Source organism: Danaus plexippus, chromosome Z (assembly GCF_018135715.1).
Source record: "Danaus plexippus chromosome Z, MEX_DaPlex, whole genome shotgun sequence".
Taxonomy (NCBI): domain Eukaryota; kingdom Metazoa; phylum Arthropoda; class Insecta; order Lepidoptera; family Nymphalidae; genus Danaus; species Danaus plexippus.
Window position 1 is genome coordinate 7,499,917 of NC_083559.1, and position 26,659 is coordinate 7,526,575.

At 30.4% G+C, this 26,659-nt stretch overlaps 1 protein-coding gene across 3 annotated transcripts in view; it reads left to right on the plus strand.

Moving 5' to 3' along the window:
• Positions 1-1,741: 1,741 nt before the first annotated feature.
• LOC116777583 (forkhead box protein F1-like) overlaps positions 1,742-26,659 on the plus strand; it is a 101,157-nt gene continuing 76,239 nt past the window's right edge. For 2 of the 3 annotated variants that reach the window (XM_032671213.2, XM_032671215.2), the window contains exon 1: positions 1,742-2,581. In XM_032671213.2, coding sequence (XP_032527104.1) covers positions 1,861-2,581 — 721 coding nt within the window. In that variant the 5' untranslated portion in view covers positions 1,742-1,860. Of the gene's footprint in view, positions 2,582-2,916; positions 3,182-26,659 lie in introns of those variants that run through there. The other variant, XM_032671214.2, reaches the window with a different exon arrangement.

The window sequence follows — 26,659 nt, forward strand, 5'->3', positions numbered from 1 at the left end:
GCGGAGCCTTTATCACGTCATTGAGATCGCCCTCTCTTCTGGGAACGTCTCATAAATAACCTGTTAGAGCGAGAGGCTCAGTCTTAAACCTTAACTTTGTTCTAGATTTTACTATTAATTAAACAGAGTCAACACAGCACGTGTTTTTTATACTCTGTAAACGCTGTAGGTACCATTATAATAAGATTGTTCAAAATGACAGATATGTTTTAAACTTAAGAATTACAAAAGCAAAATCGTAATGGAAGCGTAAAGGTAAAACGGTACATAATGACAGGTTGATAAAAGATAACATTTATCAACATTTACAACCAGCGCGTGAGAGAACTGATGTTTACTAGAATTGAGGCGATTGTTTACAGCACAGATCAGCAACCCGGCGCGTCGGCACCACTGCTCTAGTATTTATAGACCGAGTCGATATTACTATCTATGTATTTTTGACGGAGATTGCGTATAGATTTTTGAGATGTTAGGACTCGGTGAAATGTTCCAAACTTAAAAAATATATGTATATCAAATACATATTTTGTTTTAATTGATATTATAACAAATTACTATTAAACATGGATATGTTGATTTATATTTATTCATGTGGTACGTTTATTACTTACTTATATTAGTAATTAAACGAAACAAAATATTAACAATAATTAAAGAAGTAAGACAAATATTTTATTTTAATTTTGAGGTACTTCTAGGTATTTTTTAACCTGGAAATTTATTCGAAATGTTTAAATAAGTAGAAGTTTGTTTTTTTAGAACCAATTAAGATATCTCCAAAAGGAAAAGAACTATTTATTGCTATATGAGCATTAAATATTTGATATATAGTTTTAATAGTTACTAGTTTATTTACATAATTATATTATAAGACAATAAAGTAGAGTTCATTACAAAATATTTGACACCTCTCTTTAGGTTTCAGCTAAAACGTATCATGAAGTGTATCGATGACATAAGCATAACCAATATTAATCAACTTCAAAACATCACGTATAAAGTACATCCATAGACAGAGCATTGTTTTTAAATTATGTTTTTCCTTTATCGTAATAAAGTAGCGCAACGTTTTTTGTAACAGACACGTAACAATGGCTTCCTTGATGAGTTTGCTTTGAGTTTCGAACGATGAGTTCTTAATTTCAAATACGAATCGAATAAAACAGTCTTCTGCTCTTAATTTAAAGTACATTTTCGCTTGTTATTAGTAGTTTACATGGGCATGGGTAAATAAATCCGGAAAGTTTAATGCAAAACTTTTGGTTAACGCTTTATGGTAAATATTTAGTGTACGTCGTATTACTGTTTTATAGATCTATGTTTGGTTTAATTGTGCTAGGTCAAGAGCGCGCGTTCGACAACCGTCCTTGCTATAGATAAATATTATTGTCTAAGCGGGTTTTCCTCTGTTTAGTGTTTGTATAAATTTGTGAGGTATTCAGGCAGCGGTAGCCAGCAAAACAACAAGAAGCTTATCAAATGGGGTCAGGAAACATTTCACTGATAAATCCTTTCATATTGAATAAGTTCTTTTAAGATTTTTCATCATGAGAGGCGTAGTATTTAAGAGTTGTAAACATTATGTTTCCGACTTTTTTTTGCATAGTACTTACCTACATATGTTAATTTATTTTTTATAATGTATTAATTTAATGATAATCTATTAGAAACATTCGTGCCTTATTAAATTATAAGTTAAGTAATTTGGATGGGAGTGGGTGTCAGAAGATATTGTGGACAGCTTAGTACAGGGAGTGCGGGGCGCGGCAATGGGCGGCGCGGGCGCATGTTGGCGATCTCTGACGTCTTGTGGGCGGCACATTCACTGTTCGCCGGCTCGCGTACCGACGCGCACGTATGAAGACCGAAGAGCAAACCACCGAAGAGGCGGCGCGCCGAGCGCCTGCCACACGCCGCCAAGAAAAGCCACCATATTCCTACATAGCCCTTATCGTCATGGCTATACGACATTCACCAAATAAGCGTCTAACGCTAAGCGAAATTTATGCCTTTCTACAGCAGCAATTTCCTTTTTTTCGTAGCTCTTATCAAGGCTGGAAGAATTCGGTTCGGCACAATCTTAGCCTTAATGAGTGCTTTGTCAAGCTTCCAAAGGGTCTGGGGAGACCAGGAAAAGGCCATTACTGGACAATCGATCCTTCATCGGAGTTCATGTTTGAGGAAGGTTCTTTTAGGCGACGTCCTCGCGGCTTTAGACGCAAATGTCAGGCTCTGAAACCACAATTTGGAGGAGGCGGTTATTTATGCGGCACTGGGGCTGGTGCACTTCCTCCAACACAACCTGCAAATTATGAGTTGGCCAGCGGTAGTGGTCCAAGCGCAAGTACTACAACATCTGTCGATTATGGCGCCTGTGCATATCCTCATTCGAGTGCCAGCCAGCAACTTACCTATGGAGGAGAATATTGTACCTACGGTGGTATGAGTGATCGTGAGTGGCCTTTAGCGTATGGACCAGTGGAGTCAGCATATCGACCACCTCCGCCGTCGCCAACATCAAGACATGATCTGCCGGACCTCATACCAAACTATCAATATGCCGTCGCCAATGATCACGGTAAGTGTTCTTTTACTATTTACTCTTTAATAGTTTTTCTTGCTTAGGCGAATTTATTTGTATTAAATTGTTCTTTTATTAAATGTGTGATATTAATATTATTAATCATAAATTTAAATAAGATGATGATGTTATGATTACAAATATGTTAATGTCTGTTTTAATTTACTTGAATTTTCAAGAGAAAACATGATGCTTAGTATCGTTACGCTTTTTGATTTTTATTAAAATAAAATGAATCACATATGACTTAAAAAAATATTGAAAAATATAGTTTAGATGCCAAAAGTGTAGATAAAATCCTGACTACAGCATTATAATTTTAATTTATGCAGTTGTTGAACATCCTCATGACTACTACCCGACTCTATCAGAACCTGGTCACTATCTATGGCTTAAGTATACATCGGGTCAAGCGATATGAGCCCAAGCTTGATGAATTTGCTTGGAAAAGCCCAGAAATATTTATCACCGAGCTCGTACAAGTGTGAAAATTACACTTAAGAGGTTTGAAAAAGCCAATTATTGCTATTTAAATATTTTTAAATAAAAAATTAATAATAACACGAGAATGTCAAATTACTATAACGGTTCAAACTAAGTCTGTAACACTGATATTATTTATGAATTAAATATATAATAAAAATATTAATTACATTATTATAGGAGAAGGCATTTTATTTAAAAAAAATATATATACAAAAACTAATAAGTATTATTTTCACGTCAATACCTATACACCTTTTTAAAAGTAACGATAGGTACTTTTATCGGGCTGAAGTATAATGGATTTCTCCTTGTGAAGTGTTGACAGCGAGCCCTGTGTTTCATCAAATGCTTGCATGCGAGTTGAATTATCGTTGCCGTTCACTACCTATTAACAGTAGCTTGTTGAGTGTTGGGCCCGTTTAAGATCATCTTGAGATAAGCGTTGACGTATAGGACCCAGTAAATCATAAATCTTATACTTCAAATGAATTTAAATATTTTTACTTAATTAAATGACTAATACAGAGCAATGTCAAATTAAATGTGCTGTAAAAATTTATTTTACTTTTGCTTTTCTCTCACAAGACTGCTCTTTTGAGGACTTTTCTTGATTTTAATATAATGTTGCTCCTCAAAAGGTTTAATAAAAAATATATAACTAAATGAAAATAATAAATATAAATATTTATTTTGTTTTTTTACTTTATTGCTTTAGCTACAAAGTTATGTGGACAAGAATAAGTAAATTTAATTCGAATTTAGGACATTATAATATCACATTAATATCTGTAATTGGGTATACTTGTTATGAAGAAAATGCGTATAAGAGTTTTATTACCCTTTTACAATTTAGATTCCGGATCTTTTTTTAATATTTAATAAATATATTGACGGCAAATGTTCTAAAAGACATCTGCGATATTTAAATGGGTACGACGCATACGACAGAAAAATATACCTCTTGTAGTAATCTGCATTCCTGGTAACGGGCACGAATTTTGCACGTTACCGATGCTTTGGATATAGTTTTTTCTAGATAGATAGATAGATAAGATAGAAGAGGACTTTCATCATTTAATTAACTTTTATGTATATTACTTGTATTTTTTATTTCATAATATTTATAAAAAAAAGGTTTCCGTTTTTTCGGTTAATTGGATTTAATTTGATTTTCCTATGTATGTCGTTTTGTTTTAAAAATTAAATAAAGTTTAAATTAAAAACACGAAATGAGCCTGAGTTAGGTTGTAGCACCAGGCTATCAGTAAAGTTCAGAGATGAAATTGTGGAACTTGCCTGAAAGTCGGAGTGAGACAGGAGATAGCTCAGTAAAAGATCAATACGAAGCGATTCATGAAAGCGATTCATTGAAGTGCATTATGAAACACGGAAAATTAACGAGTCCTGTAAAGTTCTTATTTAGATTTTAGGTCAGATAAATATAAATATACAAAACAATATTTATCTGCAATAAAATATGTATAAGCAAAAATAGTTACTTTAAGTAAGTGGAAAGTAGTGGCCATGGAATGAGAGTAAAAAGTTGTAGCAGTTGTAGAACAGTTTAACAAAGTTACAGTGTTTGAAATAGAAAGAGTGTGAGATTTTCTTGTAACATTCTGCCATTGAAAGCTGAATTTTGTTTCATGGTATGAGCGTCATCTTTTGGAAGTAAATTCTTTAAAGTAATATATATTTTACAAGTACAAAGTTGGCCTATATATAAGTATTTAGATTTTAGACAAATGAAATCATTGTATAGACCATAAAATAAAAGAGATAATTATAGTAAATTTTATAATGTTATCGTGGTTATATAATATTTTAATGTTAAGTAAGACGAATATTTTCTTTAATTTAAAAGCTTCTTATTTTTAGGTAATAACAGTATTTAATTATTTTATCGCAGGCATTCATTAATATCTAATTACTATGTAAATAAGTAAGTATCAGCTGCAAAGGTTGTTGACCTATCGGCAGTGTTTGAACATTCGTATATACTTGTGTTCCTAGATTCATAAAGATAAGACCGCCTTTCTTCATTTTATTTATTTTTGTTTCCAATTGATACTATATGACTTTAACCTACTATCATCGTATTGCTTCTTAATTAAAATCCGTTTATATATTTTCAGTAATAAATTATACATACATAAGCTGCATAAAATAGCATGGATTCAATTTTATAATAGATAAATAAATATAGCGGAGAATAAAAAGAAACACTAGTTAGGTAAGGTTCCCATATTATAGTAAAAAACAATTAAATTTACCTGTTTTTAAGTCAGATAGGCTGGTTATATTATGCAATACAGGTGAATATTGCTAAAACCACAATAAGTATACTTACAATACTTAGTGGGTCAAATGAATGGGATGTGTACACTTTTGTTGTAAAGATTAAATATTTTAACTTTAAAGACACTTACAATAGTTTTTGTTGTATGAGTAAACTATGTTAAACAGTGCCGGATCAAACTATTAAAACTTGCAATCCTAGAGATTACGGAAAAAAAACTGAGATTTTATTTTTAATATCCACCTGTAACATTTAAATGAGAAACATACTAATAATTTATAGTGTATTGATGCAAACGCTACGTATTTTCTCGTACAAACTTCAACAACTAATTTTGCAGTGATTCGGGAATGACTTTGAAAAGTAACGGAATACGACTTTCTGTTTATTTTAACACTAAAGAAATATACAGACGGAGTTTTGAGAAAAGAAATTTCCAGAATAAGATTTTTCATGCAATCATTTCTTATTTTATTACAGAGATGAAGTTTTGAATAGTTAATGGGATCAGATACGTAGTAATCTGAATTTGAATGTAAATATGTAAATAAAAGTGTTCGTAGTAAAATATAACAGATAATATATGATATTTTGGATCATGGAAACTAAAACTAGTACCCGAGATGTTTGGCAGATGGCGTTTTGACTAAAACTCTCTCCCATTTTTGCTAAACATTAAATTAAATTATTATACAACAATAATATCGTAATAATTTATTAACATTTTTTTTATTTTTTCAATTGTTATAAATTGAATTTTGTCTTCGTTCGTCGAGTGAGTTCAACTTGAAAATTGATAGATTATTTTTATAATACATTTAAGACGAAGGAAAAATAAATTTATTTTCTGTATAACTTATTACAAACTTACATATTTAATGCAAGCGACCCTGTATATCTTTAATATATACCAAGTATACCTACCTACGTTATACCTACTTGATACTGCCGAACAATCTTTACTGGATTATTGTTCTTTTTATAGTTTATTAGGTTAACAGAGAGTGTATTATATAAAGGATATAAAGGATTTCTTCACGCTTTCTTTCTGTGTGAAAAATAACAGTGACCGTTTATGCATTTCTTTTTAAATAATTGCTTAACGTTTTGAGAAATTTTATGTAGTTTTCGATAAAGGAAGCTGTTGTTATATCTGTCAATAACCAGGAAATTTTATATTAATTTTATATACTACATATTTTAGTTATTTTAAAAATTGCACCCCTTATTTAGTTACAAATATCGATATTTTTATTTCTTTAAAAACTAAAGGCATATTTAGGGTAATAGTAAGTAGAGATCATGACCTATCACGTGTATTTTAAAAAATATGTAGGCTCATGAAACAAATCATTATTTCTGTATTATTAGTCAAGGTTATGAATTCCTTGCGTTAAAATTTTGGGTTGTATGAATTTACTTACTACATACATATTTTTGTTTCAACCCGGTTTCAAACTATTGATTTACCAGTATAATTGGATTCGTTTATTTTATATCTATTTTCCCTTATATAAAAAAAATTGTTTAAAAAATAAGACTGTATTTATATCGAGTACGTACTCTGAATTATAAAACAAATTCTAATTTGGCACTGTTGTAGTCAAAAATAAGGTCGTGTTTATCAATCGACCTTTTTTCACCTTTGTTTATACGTCACTGGTGGTATCAGAGTAATACAAACAATAAAATAGACTACCAAACCAATTTTGTATAATTCAAACTAAAAGATAAAGTGGTCAAAAATAAAACGGTGGTGGTGTGTGGATACTTTTTAAATTAATTTTCAAATGTGTTGTTGTTAAAACGATAAGTAGTACACAATACATGTAGAGGGCTACCAGGAATCCATAACACAAAAGAGATTTCAGTGCATTCAGTCAACAGGTGGTTGTGCATAGGGAGTGGCAATACATTCAAATACGAGACAAGGGATGGATAAGACTTTTTAATGAATATTTCTTACATTGATTAAAAACAATGACAATCGACAGCTGTTGAATCAAATTGTATCCCTAACAAATTATGTAAGGAACTACATGTGACATATTGTGCAAGGAACTGCATTTTATCATGCAAGCATAGATTTTTTTTATACTACAAAAAATCATAATAGTTCTTGTGTCATTAAAGTTATGATCTATTTCGTTCATTCTTATAACATTTTATGTAAAATTGAGGAATTATTTTTATATCACCAAAATTTATTGCTTTCATTGAATAGGGGCGGGTACATAGTAACGAGAAAATAGATGTCGATATCCTTTTCACTCGAATATCCTTCTGGAGCCAGAGTGAGAAGTAATATCCAAATCAATATAGAGGTGGAGTTTCAATTGGCCAATCCCAAAATATAGCATCATTGCGCACGGAAGGAACTCTCGAAGCCTTTGGTTATCCTGACAGCACTTTTTAAGACTTTTAAATACAACTCGTATAGTTTATTTGATTTTCATATAATATAATAAGTTCAAAATATTGTATAAATACTTACTTTTATAAAAACTTGGAAGAGAAAATTCTTTTTGGTACGTAGAAGAGGTCTACTGTAGTGCGCGTGCACCACATCCACCTCTTCTCACCTTCTGAACTCCTAATACGGTACCGTCGCAGTTACCATACCTTTACCACGTTTATTTTTTTTATTTGATGAATGTAAACGTCCCTTTTTTATTTTGTAGCATTTGATCGATCTATTATATATTTATAGTATCGAAGAACTATATTGAAAACAAATATATTTAGGTGGAGCAATGGAGGTTGTAGATGGTATATTAGAAAACCTAACAAAAATTGTTTAAATATTAATTCTAGGTGATTGATAGGATTCATTACTTTATTTATTTTCTTTCATCAGTCAGTTTGAGTATAGAATATATGTATACGTATTGTAATTATACGGGATCTTTTGACTTGTAGGGAGATTTTCTGTGAGAGAAAGCAATACTACCGATTGATTTAGGCTTTCTTGATTTGTCACCTCAATATATTGATTGACTTTTAATTATATTGAAAACACAATTTTACGAAATCGTCCTAGCATTTCTTGTTAAAATGTTGCTAGTTTATGAATTTATATCGTCTTATTCCTAATGAATTTGCAATTTTAAAATGCAAATTTTCGCAATACGATACGCTATGCGCCGTATACTTGGGTCTGGTTCTGATCGGGTCACAATCTATCGTTGCTAGCCTTCCGCAGACCCGCGCTTACAATGGTTGGAAATCGTCTTGCGATCCCCAACGCCTAGAGTGCCTAGAGCTGGGGCGTGAGGAGGATTGTTTCCTCACGCGCTTCGCATCATCTTTAGCTAGCTAGCTCATGACTGCTTTGCAGAAGGAGGAGACGCTTTCCTAGTGCCACTCGCTCCGCACCATGGCCTGAACTAAGGCCGGGCGCGAGAGGTCGCTGCCACCGATGGCTACCTTGAGAACATGGCGGTGATCAGCCCGAGTTGGTAACTCCGTCACCGTATGCTCCACCATGTCCTCCGGTTAGTCGTTGCAATGTCGGCACCCGGGCGTTTCCTCCCTCTGAATCCGAAACAGGTACCTCCCGAAACTTCCATGTCCGGTAAGCACCTGCATCAGATGGAAGGTGAGGAAACCGTGGCGTCCCTCCAGCCACTCCTCAAAGAAGGGTCTTACCGCTGCGATAGTAGCGAGCCCGGCCTTCGTCTGAGACAATAGTTCCTTTCACTGTGCCATGAGACCGCGGTGGAGCTCATCTCGTCACATTCTAATCTGGCGCGGCAGCGGAGTTTGTTCCTGGCGACAGGCTTAAGGCGTCAAACTGAAGACGTGTGCAAGCGCCTTCGCCTCTAGATCCCATGGTGGTGATACGGCAAGGAGGTTCGCTGCCTTCCCGGAGATCCTGCGATACACACAGATCATCCGAATGGTTATAACCCTCTGGGTTGCCGTCAGCGCACGAGCTGGTTACCGGCTCAATCTTGGCGCCCACACAGGGGCTTCGTAAAGGGCTATGGACCGCACGATTCCCGGATACAACCACCGGCAGGAGGCATATGCCCGTCTAAGTTAGGCAGGCGGCGTTTGAGTGCAGCACCTGTCCGTACCAACTTAGAAGCCAAACGTCGGAAGTGTTCCGCGAAGTTCGACCCGCTATTGTGGACAAGACCTAGGTACTTCATTGTCAACTCGACGCTGATGGTAACCTCTCCTGCCGTTATTCGTGACCCACCTGGAGGTGGCGCATTCCAACGGCCGTAAAAGCTCATGGCTTCAGACTTATGAAGGGCCACCTAACTGATCTTAGAAACGACCGTTCAAAATACACATGCCTTTAGGTTGACCGCCGCCTGGTGCAACCTCCCATTCGCTAACAACAGCGTGATAGACTATATATCTACACGTTCATATACATATATACATATTACGCGTACATGTGTATGTATATAAAAAACAAGGCTAATCAAGAATTATATAGCTTTTAGTATAACACTTGTAAACATATCATTATACTCGTTATATGACTTTTCTTTAAAATTATAATTTAAAAAGCTCTTTAATTTTTTATTGATATATTAGTATTTATGCAGTGATGGTTTATTTTCTATACATAGAAAATAAAATAAAGTATAATAAATTTGAGTCTGTTTCTCATTGCATAATGAATATTTGTCAAGAGTCAACATAGGTACACATAAACGATATTGTTTTAAAATTTGAACATGTCTATTTTTATCGTAGTGAAAGGTAATTCCCAAAATGGCAAAACGATTTTTCGCGAGATATATAACTATTTTAAAACTTCTTTCGTGTTTTCTAGTTTCACAACACAAAAAACAATCAGTCTACTTTTTTATTACGCCATATATCTTATAATTAACACGTTGAATTTGATGTTCTACTATTTGCTTCCTACAGAACTAGCAACTTAATATTATATCGAAAATTGTAAAAATCGCAGACCTTAATTATGGTTATGTTGAATTAGATCGCACACTTTGTTTTATATATATAATCTCTGTAGACAAAAATAAAAAATTAATCGAGGTAACGTGTTAATATTATTCAATGCTCGTAATATTATTATAGAAAGAGAAAATAAACAAAATAATTTAATACGACATATTTACTTAGCGTTGTATTTTTAAATTTAACTTGATATTGACGGTACCGTTATACATACACTTATTAATAAACCTTCTTTCCTTATATACGTTATAAGGAAAGAAGGTTTAGAAGGTTTATTTTATTAATGCCATGAAGTAACTGTACTAATAACACTGTTTTTCTCACTATTAAGTGTAATCGGAGAGATTGTTGACATACTTTTAACATAGAAATGAATTTGATTAAATTCACTGCTATTAATTTAATACACCTATTCAGAATACAAATGGAGTAGCAGTTAAGCAATACAATATTTAGATCTGATATTTACACAAGCAGCCTCCTGACAATAACTAGTTTTCACTTAAGAATGTAACTGCGTGATGTAACTAAAATTTTTATTTGAGTATTGAGTATTTTAAAGTGCATTTTAATATAATAATATTAATATAACAAAAAGTAATAAAAGTTTTAAACCAGACTTTGTTGTTTATTCAGTTCCTGTCAATGTTCAACGGAACTCCTAGTGATTTATGAGTCCCTGGTACGAATTCAAAACTTTGTTCAAAGTTTCGTTACGTTAAAAACTTGCTTTTTTGCTGCTGGTATAAAAATAAATAGATTAAATAAACAAACATACATACAATACATACATATAGAGAGAGAGAGAGATGAAAAAAAGACATATTTTTAAAAGAGAGAGATGGAAAAAATATATATATTTTTTGTAAAATAGTTTTTTACATGAAATAGAAATCTAAACTGTATTTATTATTGCGTAGTACGTAAAACTAAAAACTATTCTTCTCCTTCAAGAAATTTTTCAAAGTGAAACTTTAATTTTACAAATGATACCAGAGTAACATAAGTTCTAGGAGATGTTTGGATGTTATATTGATACTTACACTACAGATGCATTTGTAGGTGTATGAAACATAAGTGTACGTTATACGAAGAAGGAAATTAATGTAAGAAAAGTTATCAGATCGGTGATTTTTAGAAAATTTTTAGCTTGAAAAAATTGTGCAATTACCTATTATAATAATTAAAAAATTATTTTATAGTAAGTATCCTTATTTCACAGTTAGTTATTGATCGGTAACAATTATCGAATTTAATAACATTGTACCATAAACTAAAACATTTTTTAAATTTTAGGTTATCTTGCCAATATTAAAATATTTTTGCTCACATACGATAATGTCACTTGGTGTGCGTTTTACAATGAAGGCTGTACTATTTTAGTCTCCGCCTTTATATTGATTTTCAAAAAAGTGAAAGTGAAAGTGAAAGTGAAAGTTATCTCGATGCACTCTCCAACCCTTTATGTTTATGATCTCCTTGTATCATTGCATCGCAGTAGTTCACGTGTTGCAGCTGGATTTGAAAATAAAAAGAAAGAAAGGATTACAAATATTTTCTTATGGTTAGTTAGATTGGGTACATTCTCCTTTTATTTTTGATTTTTTTTCTTCATTGAAAAGTAAGAAAATTGCGAAGTTAAGTTATACATAAATTATATATTATAAAATAATGAAACATGCAAAAAGTAAAAAGAAAATATGGACAAGTATCTCTTACCGGGACACATTGTTTATAAAAACAAGAAAAAAAAACAAGAATATTGTATGACTCGGTTTTCAAGGTTCTTTTCTGCTGCGAAAACTTTATAAACAAATACGTATGTATGTATTTTAGAAGGACCTCAAATAGAGATATAAAAATAATAACAAGCTTAAATTATTACGATTTTTGATGAAATGGTATAAGCAGCTCAGTCTAAGTTTCCTTTTATTATATCAGATACATATTTATATAATAAGTACTATTAGGAAAGCAGAATAAAAAATTGCGAAAACCAATTCAATAAATTCTCTCTATACATTAAACATGAGATTAAAGTTGTGTATAATCTACTTTTAATTTCACTCACATAAATGCAAAGCTCAGCTTATGACTCAGGCACTATACCCGTAACTATTGTAGTTGCTAAAGGAATTCTGATACTTTTCTACAACATGGGAAATACACAGTCTTTTGAGCATCATGTCGTTTTATAATTATTTTTTTAATATTAAAATTGTAATTATGCAGAGTTATAAAACTAATCTTTAAGCTTATATTTAAAGCACACAGAGCTTTGACACTGTATTTAAAATTGTATAATTGTTGCCCGAAAAAAATCCAGTGAAAACATTGCTCTAACTTTTAGAGTAGTTTTATTCTTCTTTGTTAAAAGAATATTATAAAAGAATATTCTTTAACTGAAGAATGCAAGAAATGTTTTATTCTTTTATTTTAAATATTTGAGTTATTAGTAACGTACAAAGCTGGAAGAAAATTTATTACGTCATAATAAGTATTATATTTTTAGACTTTTTTACGAATTTTTTGTTTTTTAAAGGAAATACATAGATATTCTTCAATTTTATTTAACATTCATTTTATGATTTTTATTTATTGAAGTTTCATAATTAACCAAAACAAATGATAAATTACATATTGTAAGACAAATAAATTATGTTTCCATCGTTTTCACAGATCCTACTCATATGCCCTCTTCTTTTATGTTTTATAAGTATGTAGTACAAAAGTGAATCATACACACATATCTTCTATATTATTATGTGTTCTTGGTAGAGCTGCATTCTATTGGTATATATTAAGGACCCGCAAAAAAGTGTAAAAAGAAAAACATATTTTTTATTTTTATTTATAAAATAGATTTCTTTTTTTATACTCTTCAGATTTGTCTATATAAAATAACATTCTTTGGATTTTAGTGACAAAAATTAATAATAATAATTAGCATACTTTATAAATAAATATGGCTGTGAGGGGAAATTACATTTTCTTTTACGGCATGTAGTCTGTCAGGCAAAAGAATAAATGCTGACAACTAGTACAGGGCTTGACGTCACACTTGACCTGTGATAGCGAAAGTGAACTCGTGCGCTATTGATTACATCCAAACGGGCTTTCTAAGCGTCTATGGCTCCCTGGTACTGGTGCATGCGATGAACTGTAGTTGTATAGCTAGCTAAAAAGAAATAAAAAGACAAAAAAATATATAAAAAGAAACAGACAAAAATGTACTTTTATGCAACTTATCTTAGAGCAAGTAAGTAGTAGTACAATTTAATAAAACGATAAATATTTTTTAGAATTCATGAATTCATTCCAGGTATTTAAATATATTTAGGTATATATTTATTTTGAATTCATGTACAGGTACAGGTACAGGTGCTTTTTATGAGTTGCCAGAATTCCTGACAAGTAGGCTAAAAATAATGAATTAACGTCAATTAATATTAATTAAACATAATTTCTTAGTCTTTCTCTTGCGTAATTTGATTTATTTAATAATTGCATTGTTTAAAATACGAATAAAATTCTATGGTTTGTGTTTGATCTTTAATATTTAGACGAAGATGGCGGCAGATTTTATCGAAGTTGGATTTTTTACAACAACATACGAGTACAACATATGAGTACTCGTAAGTACTAGAGGAGGGGTACCTGAGAAGGTATATATATGTCACACGCATTTTGTATAAAACTCGTATGTCCGCCTACAAATTGCCGAAGGCAGATTGTACATTGTCGTCATTTTATAAAATATTTTATAATATTAGTAGCTCATTTTATAATTTGAAGCGGCATTTCTCTCGTGTTAGATTAGGTAATGTTAGGTTCATGTTTATAAAATGCCGAAACCGTTTGTAAACCGGATATATTATATAAATTGCTTGTGACATATTATATATATATATATATATATATATATATATATATATTATGTGCACACATGTATTAAGAACAACGATACATCCAGATCTCCTTGTTTATGTGACTTCTGGATTAAACAATATGAGAAATATTCCTACTTAAAATTCTTTTGTATTTTTTGAAATCTTCGACAAGTATGTTTTTAATTCGAAATTGTTTTTTGGTATTTTTTTTTCAAGTAAAGTTCTAAAATAATTCATAAAAATTACTCTCCCCTATAATTTTTATCAGGAAAAAGCAATATATTAAAATTGTGCCATAAGAAAAAAAAATGTAATGAAAAATGAAACATATTTTTTTAAATAAAAAAATTATCAAGTATTATTTATATATATTATTTTATATTATTATTATTATTAATTTATTATTATTATTGGAAATGATGGAAGCAATCTAAAATTATGATGCAACTGTACCAGGAACACATAACATTAAAGAGGTAAAATTGCATTCAACGATCCACAGGTTGTGCATCGTAGTTGGGGGTAGAGGGTGGGACTAAATCAGAAAGAGATAGAGCCACTACATATTTTTATTGTCTACGTATTGACTTTTACCTTCTACAGATATTTATCAGGTAAATAAAAAATATATTTAACTTAGGAATCCAGATTCATCATAATTTTGACTTACTTTAGAGTATCATACTACATTAAAAATATCATAAACAACTTGCCTTTTAAATTAATTAAACATGTCGGTTAAACTTATGCCTCTTCTCAAGTCACTGGAAATATTTACAATATCTGTATGTTGTTTTTCTTTTAATTGATAGTATCGTCAAGAAATATCTTTTACTGAAGGACATAGATAGTTAGTTTTAATTTTTTAGGGCACGTGGCTTTAAAGGTAATTATAATAGGTAACTGTTCGTTTTGTAAGATTTTTATAAGGTATTTGCTATATTTGGAGAGCAAATTTAACAGAAATCTAAAATCTAAAATATATTGGTATAAAGGAGCGATGTAATATAATAGTGAATGAATGCTCGGCCAATATTCCAATTTACGTAACGGTGTGGAACTCTTATTGGTTAAAAATGATATTTTTATTCTTCGATTAAAATATAGATTTATTCAATTTTAGTGTAGATCCCGGTATGGAATTGGAATTGGAGCATAGAAGTTATATTTTATTTATGGACTGTTTGAATTTATGAACTCCTAGTACCGTGGATTCCTGTTATTCCTATCCTTACCAGTTGTTTATTTATTTATTTTACACACTGACAAAAAAAAAATAATTTAAAACTTTTACGTATAAAATTAAATCTACAAAATAGTCGGAGACTTTTTTACTTTAAGTGTTTGTGTTAGTTAAAAAATATCGCAATTAGGAAGAGCAGCATTTATTTTATCATTTACCACAAACGATTTTTTAATTTTCTGGCATACCATTCTGGATGCCAGCAGAATGCGCTAACGATGTCCCTTACGGCCAAGTGTAAGCCAGATTAACTCACCAACTTATAAAGTGGCAAAATTTCTTTCAAAGATATTATCACCACTCCGGAATCACACAGTCATTTTGAACACACAATAGACAAACCAGGTCACTATATTCGGTTTGATAAACCACACATCCTCGCTCGTGAAGACAGGTACATACCGAGGTTAATCCGCGAGGCTATTGAAATTAAGAAACATACCAATTTCAATAGAGAAGATGGCTGGAATCTATTCTACACCTGGGACCCCCTCCTTAAAAATATAAAATCCCATATCTGTGACCACACCGCAGGACCTCGCGACACCGTAAGTGCATTTTGCCGGCATCCAGAGCGGTACGCCAGAAAATTAAGAAATCGATTGCAGTAAACGATAAATGACAACTGACAGACATTCACCTCTCGTCTGCTCATGATCACGGTTGCTGAAAAATAACCGAAACGTCGGCATTATTTAGATTTTTAAAATACGGGTAGTATAATCCGAAAAATATTAGTTTTATTTAAATGAATACTCACGAAAGTCTAGATCTTTTTACAAAATATGTTTTTTTTTAATATATCAAAGTTTACTTTAAATTCGAATAGTCTGGCCATTTGCTTACGATATATAAATATTATATTTATATATATATAATTTAAAGCCATCGTAAGGAACACTAGTTAATAATCACATTTATATACTATTTATTATTTATGGTTGAAACGATAAAAAAAAAATTAAGAAAAACATATTTTTCTTTTTTGTATTCACTATTTGCAACTATTATGGTATCAATGGTACTAGGCGAACATAAAATTATAGAAGCGACTGAGCTTTCAATCTAACTTTCACTTTTCAGTCTGTGTATTCAGACGCTTATGCAAGATTACATGGAATCCATAACTGTAAGGGAACTGCAGTGTAATAGTCTACAAATATCTAAGAATGTTTACCATGGTCCGGCTACTCAGATGTTAAGTTTTTAACATAACTAAGTACATATTAGTATAAATAATATTAATCATATTCTGTACCATTAATTAGAGCAGTCATTTTTAATATTTATTCAATTCAATATTTTAGGAGTTATTTATATTAAATACTAAGTGTTACCCGCGACTCTGTCTACGTAAGAAAAACAATAAGAAGCAATGAAAAACCTTAAGCTCAGTATGCGCTCTGCATTCTACTCGCACGTTATTATTTCGGGATGGGGATTCGGGATCTTGATAACAAATTAACGTTATGATAAACATAAAAATGTAAGATAAAACACGCCAAAAGGAAACATTTTCCCAAAATATGATATAATTTAAAATATATGGTATCATTTCAGGTAGGTACTGTATATCTATTTAACGGACAGCAACTTACTTGTACTCAAGCTTCTTTACTTTCATGTGTTCCTAGTACACTAGTTTCGTATTTATGTCGGCGTTCAATACATTCCATTGTGTTTGTTTTTCCATCTACGGCGCATGACTATTCGATTACTTTCCCTTTTACCACCACCACGTAGAATGAATGACGTATTGAATACGTGACGTACAAAATTATTTTCCTTAATACTTTCAGGCGTTTTTTTTTTTGTTTTATTGAAAACTTATTTCATTATTAAGAACCGTTATATTAAAATGTATATAAACTGGGACTATTAAACTAGTTTTGATTTACCGTCTCTGGAATATCAATAGCATGTGTTGAAGGGTTTAGGAAGAAAGAAGAGATAGTATCGAAATAATTGTTACCAGAAAAAGTTATTATAAAAAAGACTATCTCACTCTGGTAAAACTAATTTATGTTTTACTCCTTTACTTTTCTAGTTTTAAACCTAAAAACCTATCTTATACATTTAAAGCCGTGCTTGAAATTAACTCGCTACCTTCTCAGATTTATGAAGTCCTAATAAAAGGAATTTCGAAGGCTCCAGTTCGTTCAATACTAAGAAGAGTCTACAGCGCATGTGCAAAGCCTAATTTCACTTTTATTGAAAGAAAGACGTTGGCATGATGTATCGAGTTAGTCTAATAAAATAAGCCCAGTAATAATAATAATATAATAAGGACACTTTTCACCTTTACAAGAAATTGAAACACTACCTTTGAAAAAACAAGAGAATTTCGTACTAAATGCATCAAGATTGTGCAGATATTGTAAAATACCTTATAAACTTAATTAAAATATAAAAAAAGCGCAAATGTATTGGGACTGAATGGTTACTATTTTTGTCTATATACAACATTAAACCTATTAAATAGATGCTCCTGGTTGATAAATTAATTTTAAGATAATATTAGAATTGTAGAAATATTGCTGTTTTGTTTATTAACGCTTATTAATAAAAATAATAGTTTAAACAACCTTTTACGAGTATTGTCTGTCCTTGTTTATTTATCTTTATATTTTCCTCAAAATTTAAGTTATATGTGATGACATGATGTTGACACTTTATTGTTATTGTTTTATATGGACAAGGCAAAACTTGAACTAATTTCACAGTTGTGAACAAAATAAATTACCAAATATATTTGTAATATTTAGCCTGTAATTCTATTTTTTTTTTATAAATTATAGTTTAATAGAGAATAATGTAAGGTACTACGGGTTCCAGTGGGTATTTGTGTTTTTATTCTCATGTGTAATTCGTTAATTATTGCGACAGTAAATGTTTGATTTCCATAATTTTAAGGAAGAAACCTAATAGAAACCATGGATAGTGAAAGTATCGTATGGTAAATCCACTAAGTCCTTACTCTCTCTTAACTATGCATTCCTAGTACTGGTATAACGGAATTTCAATCACCGTTAAATAAATAAAAAGATTAAAATGATGCGGAGAAAATTAAATTTGTTTGTTTGTGGGAACTAAAATTGGTATTTATTTGTTTTATTATATTTTTATGATTTAACTAAAAGTAAAATATAATTTACATTTAAAAAAAATTGTTAATGCATTCTTTTTTAAATTCTTCGCTATTTATTATTATATTATATTAAATATACTCATCCCACCCAATTCGTGTCTTTATTTTATCTATAATAAAAATAATTTAAAGATTAACTAGCAGAGTAAAAATTCCAAGAACACCACCCATTATTTTTGAAAAGAACTGGATAACCAACTAATCCATAAGTAAGAACCACCCATGTCCCACCACAAGGACAATTTATTATAATTTCCAAAAAACGCATTGCAATCGATCGATCTATTTGATAACTACGATTACAGACAGACAGAAAAATACAAACATAAATCAAAACCCGCCTGGTGGTTAGGCTTAAACACGACAAAAGCTGCGCTACAATTTCTTATATTAATTGTTTATTAGAAATTAAATTGTTACCTTAATAATTATTAAAGAAAAAAAATTAAAAATTTCAAAAAAAAGAAAAAAATAATAAAGAAAAGAAGGAGCAATAGGGTACTAGGAGGCCATAGGAGACCTAAGAATCTAACTCAATGCAATCAATGCCGTTTTCAAAGTACAAGTTGGGAGGAAATATTTTGTTGCTTTGCTAGTGTCATTTGTTTTAAGTTCAGCACAAAATTTCTACTTCATTATAATGTTTTTTAACCTTTTTTTCAGAACTTTACTTATTTTATTCAACGGTCGAATCACACACATCATATCAAATTGAGAGTTGAATGTAGGTTTTTTTCTTGAATGTTTTATATATATGAACTCCTGGTATGTACTGCAGGCCTTTTTGCTAAAGGAGCATCTTGAAAAAAAAGGTTTTTAATTTTTTTGCCTATGTGATTGATTAATTTAATGTGATTAATTGCTTCAACGTTTTAATGAAATTAATAAATTAATGAATAAAGTATTTTTTAGCTGTGAAATAAAGTTTGTATTTTTGGCAATGGCTGCTTGCTATAAAAAGTATTAAAATATGGAAATTAGAAATATGATTTTCAAATACATTAACACTAGTTAGTAAGTAGTCCACATGTAAATATATATATTAATCGCACATGGAAAGTGAAAGTGAATCTTCCTTTTTAAACTCTATATTCCTTCAATTTATGATCTCCTAGTATTATTTCATCCTCACGCGTTGCCAATTCGTACAACGGCGTATGTTCGTTCAATGAAGACCATACACACACACACACACACTACTTACACCAAGATTCTTGTTGAGTGAGCGAGTGTACTTTATATATATAAAGTTGTTTGGGCCATTATGGGTAAAGGTAAGAAGAAAAAAAAGCAAAATCTCAGGCATAAGAACTGATATAAAGAGTAAGGTGCGAAAAATTTTTAAGAGGCGGTATACCAAACCATTAAAACATTCTGGGCTCTATTTGGTTATGAAATGAAGCAACGATATCTGACGTAATTTTTTTTTGTATCATACAATTAAGGTGTTTTTTTGGAAAGTTATTCCAAATTTAAATATGCCGATGTACCTAAAGTAAAAATTCTCGGCTATATTCTGACAACATCAGAAGCCGATCTTACATAAAGTCTCAGACTTTATAAAACTTTAAATGGACAAATAGTGAAAAAAAGATTCATTTGCATTGAGTTTTTATTTGATCCCAAATTGTTAAGAGATTTTAATATACCAATTAATAAATTGGAATTGCTAACTTACTACTACAGATTACGTTAATCTGAAATATAGGTGATATTCTATTTACAAATTTTACTTATGAAATCACATGAAAATGGTGCTGTCGCATTTTGGCTACAAGGAAACCTATAATGTTGTGTACCAGAATAAAGACTTCTGAAGACCTTTGGTCGAAACAGATAATATTATCAAACCTTTAAGTGCAATAGCACTATTATCCCTAAAATACTTTAAGAAATTCAAACTTGTTTGAGATTTTTATTGAGATGAGTCCTAATTTCTCTTGTGCAGCCGAACAGCAACCTTGATATACGTTTTACTTTTGTTAGAAGATAATCTTTGATGATCCTTAAAAAAAAAAACTTTAAAGATTTTGAAAGTCGTGTAGATAAAGACAAAGTGCTCCAGCCTAAAACTGCTTGACATGTAAGAGCTTATTTATACTGATAACTTATCTTACACAACCGCCATGAAGAATAATATTATTTGTCATTAAAACTGCATTTATAAATTTTTCTAAGAATATGTCTACTAGGGTAATACATAAATATGGGAAGGCTTTCGTCAGGAACGACGTTCATTCTTATAGATATTCAAAGGAAAACGTTCTGAAACTGATTTTGAATTTGAATTGATTTTACAAACAAATGAGAATACAAGATGAATATTTTAATGAAAATCAAGATTATAACTTTTCTCGAGTAGCTCGAAAATTATATTTAAAGTAAATATTTCGTGTAAAAATATATGTTAAAAATAGTAAAATTAAAATGTCTAAATTGTTCCAAAAGAGACTTTTTATTGCTAGGTTGAATCTGTAATGAAAAATATTTGTTTGTTTGAAATTAATTAAATATTTTGACTTTAATCACCACGTAGGCTTTAAAAAGTTTTACAACTTTTTTTATTTAAGAAATTAATATTGATGTCAGCAAAAGTGAATAGAGACTACTAGACATAAAAATAGCTATGAACCTTTATATGTATATATAGTTTTAACATGAACCATTATTTACACTTATCTAGCACACTATTCAAAACATATGTAGAAAAGGGTATAAAATGAAAAATTCTACCAAAGCACATCTATAAGATCTTTTTTTAATATACGAAAAATTTAAACCCAGCTAGTTTCTTGTTTAGTTGTTTTGTTTTCTAAAGTAAATAAATGTTATACATATAATTTTGATGTTATAATTATTGTTTAACTTTAATAACTTTTTGTATTATTATTAATTTTTATTATGAATACTGCCTTATATATATTTTTTAATTTTCAGGTAAGTTACTGGCTTTTTTACATCATGAAAATACAAGTAGGGTAAGTATTGGTTTATAATTTATTCGTTAGACATTTTATAATAGCATTAGTTCAAGATTGCACAAATTAGATTATATTCAACTGGTCATCCTACATGTGTGGTATGTTACGACGTTCTTACCTCTAGTAGATATATTTTTTTAAATCTTATAATGTTTTTTTTTTATATTATAAAAAAAACATTTATTTGGAACATCTACTAATAATTATATACAAAATAATTTTAAAATATTAAGATTATTAGCAAACAAACGAAATATTTTGTAACTTAGTCACTTTTTTATTGGCTTCCCAAAGACTCCAAAAATGTAACCAAAAATTTAGAGAATTAAATTATTTTTATTTCATTTAAGCTTCTATACATAAAAAAAATGTTTAAATGGGTACAAAATTGTTATGAACACTAATTAAATCATCTAAAATGAATACAGCACTTCCCAAAAATATTTTACTAGTTGAATCATCTTTCTTTGTGATTGACACTACTTTTTTTGTTTTAATAACAATAAGTTACGTAAGATCCAAATGAACTGATGAACGTAAAATGTTGTAGCATTTTGTTCTTAATTGTTATGATAAATTTTAAATATTTGCTCTAAGATAAAAATAAAATTTGTGGATACTTTCATTTAATTATTTCTTTAACCTCAGAGAGTATATTTTAGCATTTTTAATGATATAGTTTGTTGTGTGACAGAACTTTACTGTGGTAGATTTTGAATATTTTTCTGGGCAATAGATTATTTTATTATATTTCTATGGATACGTGGTTCGATAGCATAAAAAGAGATATAAAATAATGTAATAATTTTTTGATGTAAATGTATTTGCGTAATTCACGAAAAAAGCATGTCTTTAAATTTTATTACATAATTTTTATAATGGATTTAATATGCAAATACTTTAGTAATGAAGACTGAATCATCTAAATGTATTAATTGCTATGTAATTATGTTGTTGAACAAAAAAGAACCTTAAAGGAAAATATTTTATAAAAATTTAAATTCATCCGTATCCATAACTAATGTCGCTGATAAAAGATCTGGTCTAGACTTAGTCTGTGCACAGCCACCTGTTGGATTCTAGCATATCTCTTTAAATGTCATGTATTCCTGGTAACATTGCATCGTCGATTTAGTTAAACTGCAATTTTGACTGCATTAGATTATAGATTGATGTTCTCTTTCTTATCTGCTGTATACAACATTCTCATGTTATGGCGATTTTTTTTATCAATTTATTAAATCCGTTCAGAGTTTTAAATAAACAGAGAAAGTATTTTTTAATAAACGTAACAAACTTAATTTAACGAAGCTTAAAAAAACTGAATACCCTACAATAAGTTATCTACCCGCTTTCACACTTAACCTAAAAATCTTTAGTAATCAGCCTTCGGGAACCAAGTTTGAGAGAAATTCATTAAGAAAAAATATGTTAAGTTAAAAGGAGAATAATAATGTGATTAGTCACACTTTTATTGCATTCCTATGGTTAGTACAATAATAAAACTAAATAATAAAAATCAATATATATAATATAGACAAAAAATGAACAAAATTTAAGTAGTTATTACAACTTCCCAAAATATAAAAATGGCTTATACTTCTATCACTTCCTATATTTGCAACTATGTATTATAATTATCTCATTGTGTGTTAAGGGTATGTCTAATTTATTAATTTATTATTTTTTTCATTTACTATTATTTAGTATTTTGACCAGATTTTAAACGAGGTACAAAGAAAGATCTGAGGTAAAAAGTGAGAAACGTAAACAAAAAAATTTAAATTTAAAAAATGTGTGGTACTCATACCAGTAAGACAGGAAGGTAATGGAGGAGAGTTGTTCATAAATCAATAGAAAATAAATTATTAAAAAAATATTTTAACTTTGGACGTCATAACATAAAAAATACAACGAAAATAATCGCTGATACTTTACTGATATATGGCACGGGAGGCTATTTTTTTATTATATTCACCAAACATAGGCAACATATGTATAACAAAATGTCAAAAAGATGAGAAAAAATAATAAAGATTTTTTACAGTATTTACAAATAACTTAAATAAAAACGTCACTTGTTACGTCACGTCATACACAACCTTTAACTTTATATTGAAGAGAAATAAATTTAAATTTATATTGAAGAGAAATACTACTTTCTATCTTTCAATTCCTGTCCAATAAGTCTAAGGAGTTGAAATTATTTTATTTGTCTGTATAACTTTGCAATTAAATTTTTATAAATAATAATCCTCTCCATACTAAATTTAAAATCCATTAAGATAATTTAATGACTTTAAAAGTCGCTACGTTTAAAAGCATGCACTCATATACATATGTTTCAGAACATTTGTATAAAAACTGCACATTTTCATTATGAACTTACTACTTCTAATTTCTGGTAGGTAGTTAGTTGCAAAATTCGTATATATTTATTATATCAAATTAGTGATGTATTTATTGTGCCAGTTTTAATTTCCAACAGATATTGCTCAATCGATAAACTTAACTCTGAAATGCACAAGAAGGTCTGTGTAAAGTAACCAAAGGTGATGAACAAATAAAGCAAAACAGAAGAAGTTAAGTGAAAGTTAAAAAAAATATATAAATAAAGTTTTGGAAGCCTTACTAGGGGCGCGTTATAATCAGAAGATGCAGATATATCTAATCGATATTGCAACATAAATGTTTATCTATGTGTGTCATGTTTCTACATGCACCAATTATATTTACTACGAATTTGTTAGTAACTTTCCCATGTACCTATAGCGCACAGTCACGATCTTGTACTACAATGTCTGACAAATATAATATCAACTCTTTGAAATTATGCTGTCCGTGTATGTTTTGGGACACGTTTCTCTAGTGAAACGTCTGCAGAAAAACAAAAGAAACTTATTTTGTTTTCCTATTTAATGTACATAGTTGTATTATAGTTTTGATCATTTAAATAGCGTTTTATAATAAGTATGAATTTTTATTCCAATTTGAATTTTGTTTAGTGATAATTTTAATTCTTTGTATCTGACAGTATCGTATAAGTTTTTTGCTTAAATTAAAAATAAAAAGTCATTTTTTAAACAAAAAATTATTATATAAGTTTGTTCCAATTCTTTTTTGATATATAAATATAGGAAAAACTCTTTAAATAGTTATGGAATGTGCATCCTTATGTTACTAAAGAAAGCAACAAAGCAACTAAGAAGGCAATCTATTGCATAGCGAAAAGATTTTCCAGAATACCGTAAAGTAGAAGTGCGATCAATTTCCACGCAAGCTTAAATTGTATGTTCAGTTGGAATTTTACATCAGATAGTTTAATATTGTTTATAATGAATCCCATCGTATTTAAAAAAAATGATATTCGGTATAATAAATAAAATAAAAAATGTCCAAACTCCCGAGTAAATCCCGAGGACGTAACGATGACTATGAGAAGTACATCTGCACTGTTTTGGCTGGCGAGCATAACAGTTCTGCCAAAAGATTAAGCAGAGTGTGACTACCACGATGGATAATCCAGTCGATACTTTAACGGACGTTTATAGAACATATCAGTGTATTAAAAGAGTTTTAATTTGTATACAACATCCTGATCATTGCGGTTTTGAATTTTTTTCCAGAAAAGATGCACCGAAAATTTCTTCTTTTTAGCAGGATCATATTCGACGGTGAATCACAGGCACTCTCTGTTACTAATGGATACTTTAGTCGAGCGAAAAAAGGATTCCATTGCCTAAAGCATCACATCAGTTATGTCGTTTTTCCGCCTCTGCAAATTTTCAGTACAAAAGAAGCCACCCTCCAAAGATAAAATGCAAAGAAATGTCTCATGTCAAGTCAAGCTGATTTCAATTTTCACCGTGAAGTTTGTGATTAGACGAATGATATGAATGTACACATTTAACCGGATGGTGGGAGAGGTTCACAAAGGGGGTGAAATTACAAAAGTTACAAGAAACAAATTATTAATAGTTAATATGGAAGAGGAGGATGTTGTATAAGGCCTTGAAATTATTACCTACCAACACAACCAGACTCTCTGTAACAGTGGTGGCTTGATCTGGAGACTATAGATACTTATGAACCCTCATTGCGATTTCTAGCTCGATTGAGAAACAGTGCTTTGGAGATATAAAAAGTTGTACAGTTGGGTGGTCAGCCCATCAATTGGATGCCTAATTAAATTGACCAAGCTGTTCGCTTACACATTTATTTACACATCAAAACCTTTGCGTATTTGCTCTCGATCCAAATCTCAACGCAACTGGTCAGACTGATTCACCTTAAAGCAGGATAAGGAACCTAGAACCCGATAGATTAGTCGGTGGCATGATTTTGTGTGATAGTGGGATTTATAAAAAAAGAAGGAGGATCCTTGCACTCCCATTGACTCGTCGTTCTCAGCCTTGGCTCTACTTACACCTTTATAACATGAGAATATTCTACAAAAGTGAAAGCAAGCTTTGCACATGCGCTGTAGATTTCTTCTGTGGTATTGAACAAAGTAGAGACTTCGAAATTCCTATTATTAGGACTTCATAAATCTAAGGTAGCGAGTTAATTTCAACCACGGCTATAAATTTATAGATGTATTTTTAGATTTAAAACTAACAAAGTGTAGTAAAACATAAATTAGTCTTGCCAGAGTGAAATAGACTTTTTTGTATGATAAATTTTTCTTATAACAATTATTATCTCTTCTTTGTTCCTAAAACTTAACTTCAGCATATGCTTTTGATATGCGGGAGACGGTAAATCAAAAGTAGTTGTAAAGAAAACTTCTAAGAATGAATTCCTTTCTTACACTCTACATGCGAGTAATTTTGTACGTCACGTATTGAATACGTCATTCTACGTGTTAAAGGGGAAAGTAATCGAAGATTCATCTGTCATGCGCCGTAGAAAGAACACAATGGTGTATTGAACGCCGTCATAAATACGAAACTAGTGTATTAGGAACACATGAAAGTAAAGAAGCTTCAGTACAAGATTCATGTTCCTTTCAATTTGAAAATAATAAACTATATCAAAAGTCCCTTAAATTGGTAGTCCTCGTAGTATAAAACATACTTCTTTCTTAC